The following is a 6,529-nucleotide window of genomic DNA, read 5'->3' as shown; positions in this document are numbered from 1 at the left end:
AGAATAGTAATGACATTAAAGTAGTATTTAATTGAATGATAAAAGGGTTCTGATAGTGCAAAAATAAAATGATTATTTCTTTGCATTTACTGTGGAATCAATGATAAGGCATTAATCTGTTTAATGTTGTTAGATGAATTCTTTCACACAAATGATTGTTGCAATGTGGAGTGTTGCAGGACATGCTTACCCAGGAACTGCTAAGACCACAGAAAGATAAATATTTGCAGATAATTGCATTGAATTATAATATTAAGGGTTGAGTTTGTTGTTATTATGTTAGTTCAGGATTATTGTGCGGAATTGGCTATTGAAATGATGAGCTGAAGAACTTTCTTTGCCTCTTCTTTCCATTTCCAAGCTGAGAATTTCACTAAGTAGTGAAACTGAGCGCAGGGTAAACCTGTCCTTCACCTGCAGCCTCCTTGGCGTTCTGAACCAGATCAATAGGCTTCCTCCCCGTGAATATTTGCTCTGCTCTGGCCCGTGCCAGGTTTCTGAGTCTGAATGAGGGCCTGGAATTATTCTTCTTAGAGATCTGATTATAGTGTTCAAAATAATGAAGGATCTGACTAAAGCGAACATGAAGGAACTCAGAAGAATCGACAATCAGAGGCCACATATTTAGTTATTAGCAAAAGAGCTAGAGGTAACCTTCAATCTGGAGTTAATTGCCTATAGAATGTAAATTGCCTAACAGTAGGGAATTTTATAAAATACATGGGATTTATTGGAGTTGTTTATAAAGTAGATGAGAACTTAATTAGCTGAGAATGGGGGAGGGAATGAACATGTTAGTTTCTTGCTGCACAATCCCATTATCTGGAATAAACGCCATTATGTTCGACATTGAATAAAATCATGTGCTTTCCCCGAGGTCTTTCTCTGCTCTTAGCTGCCTATTCTATTGCTGCGCCACTTTTATTGCCAGGAAAATGTCCTATACCCACATGAGAAATGTTTTCCACTCCCTATTCATCAATATCCAATAGCAAACGAATTTATAATAAGGTCAGTAACAATAAAGAGAATTTTACTGGCAAAATTACAGGATGACTCCTGCTAACTGAGGGAAATGATGTAACCGGATTGACAGGGTCAGGGGAAAATCGCGCAACCTGATTGGTGGAAAGCTTGGGTGGGCAACACCTCGTGGAGATCTAGACGAATCGCTGAATAGTGTTGGCAGAACTTCCGGTGCAATGATAGGCTGAGGTTTGAGCGTATGTGGAGGGTCGGGTGGAAGCCACTGATATTACAGGACTCACGATTTGCAGTTTGGACCACAGATGCGGTTAGTTTATGGAAGACGTTAATGATGTGAAATACCTAAGCTGCGTTCGTCGTCGTACACCAACTATGGGTATACGCAACCGAATTCGGGCCGGTTACTAAGTGGAGCGGTGGGGAGCATGCGCAGTAGCTGGCCGCGGTCACCGGTTCGGCCCACCCCTTGGTCCCGCCCCCCACCTCTGTAACCCCGCCTCCCGCCGTGGCCCAGCCCCTTCCCGGCCAAGATGGCGGCAGGCGGCTACGCAGACTTGAGGGAGAAGCTCCAATCGCCTCACCGCGAGAAACAGCGATTGGCCTCGGGAGCAGCGCTTTATAACGGCCGTAAGCGGAAACACGAGGCGGAAGCGGGCGATATCAGCCTGAGCGGGGCGTGCAGCGGTGAGGAATACGAGCACGGCAAGTATCACAGCGACTACGATGATGATCGGCTTGGAGAAGCCCGGCGGGTGAAGCAGGGCATCCGCCAGGTGCGCCTCTTCACCGCCGATCAGTGCACTCAGATCGAGACGCAAATCGACGACGTGGTTTCCCGGGCCGAGAAGGGCATTTACCGTGATCACACGGTAGACCGGGCCCCGCTGCGCAACAAATACTTCTTTGGGGAAGGCTACACCTACGGCTCGCAGTTGGAGAAGCGAGGCCCCGGTCAGGAGCGCCTGTATCCCAAGGGAGATGTTGACGACATCCCTGAGTGGGTCCACGACCTAGTGATCAAGAAGCTGGTCGATCACCGCATTATCCCAGAGGGTTTCGTCAACAGCGCCGTCATCAACGACTACCAGCCTGGTGGCTGCATCGTCTCGCACGTGGATCCCATCCACATCTTCGAGAGGCCTATCGTTTCCGTGTCCTTCTTCAGCGATTCAGCTCTCTGCTTTGGCTGCAAATTCCAATTCAAACCCATTAGGGTGTCAGAGCCAGTATACTTCTTGCCTGTCCGAAGAGGGAGTGTTACTGTGCTCAGGTGAGTCGGAGTGAGAACCTTAAATACGGTAACATTGTACTTGATGTGTATTTCAAAAGTTTCAGGTCAGCCATGCCTTGTTCTGGCTGAGGTGTGTCGTGAGAGTAAGATTCCGTGGCTGGTTTGTTGCTTTCTGTTTGTAGGTACGTGTGGTTTGGGGGTGGGGGGAGGAAAAGAGGAATAAATTGAAATGACAAGAAAGAAAATATTGGAAATAGGTGGGGCGGCATGTGGAAAGAGGGACATGTAACGTTTCAGGTTCGAAAATGATCAGAGTTTCCTTAATTTTTGTTTAATTTCAGATTTTCAGGGTCTGTGCTGTTACATTTTCAAAAACATGATTTGGGCCAAAAGAGTATTTAGAACTTCTAGCATCAGCCGTATGCAAATTTGTAGGTTTTTGGTTTCCTGTAGATGAGGATTTTTACATTAGGACAGTTACAAGTTATTGTAACTGTTCAGAAGATCAAAGAGCATTAGCCTGTTTGGCAGTGATTTTTTTTTTGACAGTGTGTTGCCATGTGGTTATTTTCCTTTTTGAAATTTCTACAAGAAATTTAGTAATTATAGTTCAGAAGTACTTCATTAGCTAGAATCATTAGATCTTTATGCAGAACAATAAAATTGTAAACATGAGATTCTGCAGACGCTGGAAATCTAGGGTAGCACATAAAAGTGCTGGAGGTTCTCAGCAGCTGTGGCAGCATCTATGGCAGGGGTTCCCAGTCTGAGGCCCTTGGACCTCTTAATGGTATTGGTCCATGACATAAAAAGGTTGGGAACCCCTGATCTATGGAAAGGAATAAACAGTTGGCATTTTCGACCAAGACCTTTCATTAGGACCCGCTAATAAAATTGTAATCTTGTTTTGCTGAAAGTAACTCGTGGACTGGAGTGAGTTTATATGGATTTCCAGAAGGCCTTTGACAAAGTTTCACAAAAGAAAAGCATGCCATTTGGCCTGTAGTTTCTGCTCTGCCATTCAACAAGCTGACCTTTTATCTCAGTAACTTTCTCGTTTTAGTTGTCTTTGCTGTTAAACAATCTCTCAATATCTGCCCTGAACCTGTATGGCACTTTTCTATTTAATACTTGTTGAGTGAAGAAATTTCATTTCTGTCCTAATAGGCCAACTGCTTATTTTGAGGTTGTTGAACTGTAGCTACCCCAGGTAAAGGAAATATTAAACCTCAATGTCCTTGCAATAATACGGTTGTGCTGAAATGCAGTTAATGTGCATTATCAGCTGGAGGAAGTAGAGGTGCAAAATCACAAAGCCGTACAGGTGATTTAATAAGCAAGTCGGCAAAACTGGTAAATGGGTTTCAATAGTTAAGTCTGAGCTTGTTCATTTGGATAGAAAACCAGATCTAACTTATAAGTGGTGAGATGTTGGTATTGTCGCCGACTAAAAATTCACTAAATTATGGTAAGGTGAATAAATGATATTTTAAAAGAGGGAAAATTTGGTTTTTATAAGAGTTGAAGCTGTATTCATCAGTACAAAGCTTTATTTAGACCACATTGTGCGTCATGCTGGTTTCTCTAGCTGGAAAAGATGTGTATTAAAGCTTCAATAATCAGGCGTCATTGATGCTTTGGTAGTGATCAACTGGTAGATTTTATGCTCCATTGGCTGTTGTTCCTCTTAGTACAAAACATTTTAATTTCATTTTTTCCTGTAAACTTGGTAAGTTTACAGGTAGCAGGAAATGCACAAAAACTCTGTGCACTCCAGCTGTAAACCTACTTGTGTCACTGTATCCACAGCTAAGGTGGTCAAGCTTAGGCTTCAGATGCACATCGAGCCTACTGTCTGGATCTCAGTCCTGGCTACATTCCAGATCTCAAGGCTTTTCTCCCCTTGTCCTGTTCAGATTCCTGTGTAAGAAGTGAGACACATGCTGGGTCATCAGAATTTCTGAGCAATTGAGTGCCGTGTTGTCATTGGAATTAATGCATATTCATTAAGTTGTCAACATGAGAATCTTAATTACATTTGTACTTTGTGGAATGGTCATAATTGTAGCATAAAATCCAAGCTCCCTCAATTAAATGTTAAGAGGAATCAATAAGATAAAATGTTTCCAGCTAGTAGCTGGAACAAGAGAATATAATAAGCATCAAAGTTGGGAAGAAAAGTTTTTTTTCACAAAAGGTAGAAGTTAGTTTTAAAAAAACAACTTTTTTCAGGGAAGATAATGAAAGGTAGGTGGATAATCTTAGAACACAGTCACTCATGGCTGTACTGGTTTATGGGTCATATGGCCTTTTACACATACAGAAATTACAGCTAATTGGGTTTTTGTGCTACGAATCGTCCTTTGGTCAGAAGTCTTTTTGCATCTACTTCTCGTCTGGAAATTTATAATTGAATCCATTATCCTTGCTAGAAGTTCATTTTCTTTATAAAAGCTTGTTGACTTGCTAAAAAAAATTCTATTATTTGGTCTTACTATTTGTTTAAATTTGAAATCTTTAGTTATAATGCTCACAATTGTGTGCAGTAGTTCACCTATAAAACATTTAATTTTAAAAACTTAATAAATATTATCTGTAATTTCCATGGAACATTAATCAGTCTTGATAGCAGCTATGCTGTTGTGTGAATTTAATGGAGATTTAATGGAGTGTGATTGAGTGTGAGGAGGGTGAAAATGTACATCAGTGTGACATGCCACAAATTACATTGGTCGAGTTGACTGTTCCCTGCTAAGTGAAGATTGAGGTGGTAAGGAGAAAAGTAAAGCATTTTTTTTTATATGGGAAAAGGCCATCATTTGGAAGGTGTTTTAATTAGCTAGTTGGCAGCGGGCAGTTAATAGGTTATCTATATATCTCTAACAAAGAAGTTTGGGGTTGGGTTGGAATCAAATACTGGTTAGGAAAGAGAAATCTTTGTGCATTTAGTAGATGGGGCTCTCTGCCTTTACAGTTCATTAGTAGGATGTTTGGGCTGATGGATCTTATGCCCACCATACAGATTACTTTTCTCCAGTTGTATATAAAAAAAGTAAACCATTTGGCCCCTCATGTCTGTTCTACCATTCAGTAAAGTAATTGTTAACCTGGCACTAGTGTGACGTGAATGTTACCTGCCACTGTCCAGTTTAGACTTGTAGTCTTGGTGTCACTACATGCAGGCATGGACTGCATTCAAGTTTTGGGGAACTGTGACTTTGGACTTCATGGTGAAAGGAAGAGAATTGACAATATGGCTGAAAATTGAATGGGTGATCTATATTGAGGAACATTCGCACTGTATCCTGAGTTGGGTTGAGTTACTACAACCCTTCCACTTTTTCTTGTGAGATATTACTACATTCATTGTCTTGATACCATTGATTTCAATCGTACAGGTTTCTCAAGGTGCTGACTTGATCTCAAGGGCAGTCACCTCATCTCTGGAATTCAGTAGTGTTGAAACCTGGAGCCAGTGAGCCCATTACTAGAGATTAGCTCTGTTGATGTCACTTCCATCACTTTGAAGCTAGCTGCTGATTAGCTGGGTTGAATAAATCCTATTTGTGAGTAGGCATACCTGGGCAATTTTACATATTGTTGGATAGATGCCGATATCTTAACTGCACTCAACTAGCTGTCTTGCAGCATGGACGCAGGCCCTTCTACTCAGCATATCTGCACCACTTGCATGAGCTAGTTCCATCTGTCCATGTTTGGCCTATAGCCCTCTAAACCTCTTCTATCCATGGATTTATCTAGATCACTTTTAAATGTTGCTAATATGCCTGTTTTAAGTACCCTTGTGGTACATGTCACCATCGTTGGTCTGCTAAAATGGGCCCGATGAATGGTCATGGCCTGAAATGTCCACTCTTCATTCATTTCCGTTGATGCTGCCTGACTTGTGTTTCTTCAGCATTCTTTTTTGTTTCTGTGGATTTCCAGCATCTCTTGCATTTATGTTGCTGACTTACCTGAAGTATTCTGCAATGTGTGAAAGAATCAGCTATGGTTTCCTTTATCGTCAGTTGTACTGTAGCAGTTAGAAGCTTGATAGCTGAAGACTTTCTGTCTTGGCTGGAATTTTCCCACGTGTTTCGACTGGTTATTAATGCAGGCTCACATGATGAAAGGTCATTTGTGCAGTGCACTGGATATCCTTGGTTACCCTTAAATAACTCACCAATGTTTGGGAGATTGAAAATTGGAGAGAGAAGAACCCCAGCCATACCCAGGCTTCATTCATTTTCCTTCCAGATCTTGAGCAGTCTTTCCTCAACCAGAAGTATTTTGTGTTTTTTTTTTCTT

At 41.6% G+C, this 6,529-nt stretch overlaps 1 protein-coding gene across 1 annotated transcript in view; it reads left to right on the top strand.

The window, feature by feature from the left end:
• Nucleotides 1-1,193: 1,193 nt before the first annotated feature.
• alkbh5 (alkB homolog 5, RNA demethylase) overlaps nucleotides 1,194-6,529 on the top strand; it is a 33,161-nt gene continuing 27,825 nt past the window's right edge. The window contains exon 1 of the mRNA XM_072268536.1: nucleotides 1,194-2,257. Coding sequence (XP_072124637.1) covers nucleotides 1,518-2,257 — 740 coding nt within the window. The 5' untranslated portion in view covers nucleotides 1,194-1,517. The remainder of the gene's footprint in view (nucleotides 2,258-6,529) is intronic.

Source organism: Mobula birostris, chromosome 9 (genome assembly GCF_030028105.1).
Source record: "Mobula birostris isolate sMobBir1 chromosome 9, sMobBir1.hap1, whole genome shotgun sequence".
In the NCBI taxonomy this organism is placed as follows: domain Eukaryota; kingdom Metazoa; phylum Chordata; class Chondrichthyes; order Myliobatiformes; family Myliobatidae; genus Mobula; species Mobula birostris.
This window is presented reverse-complemented; position numbering and strand designations above follow the sequence as displayed.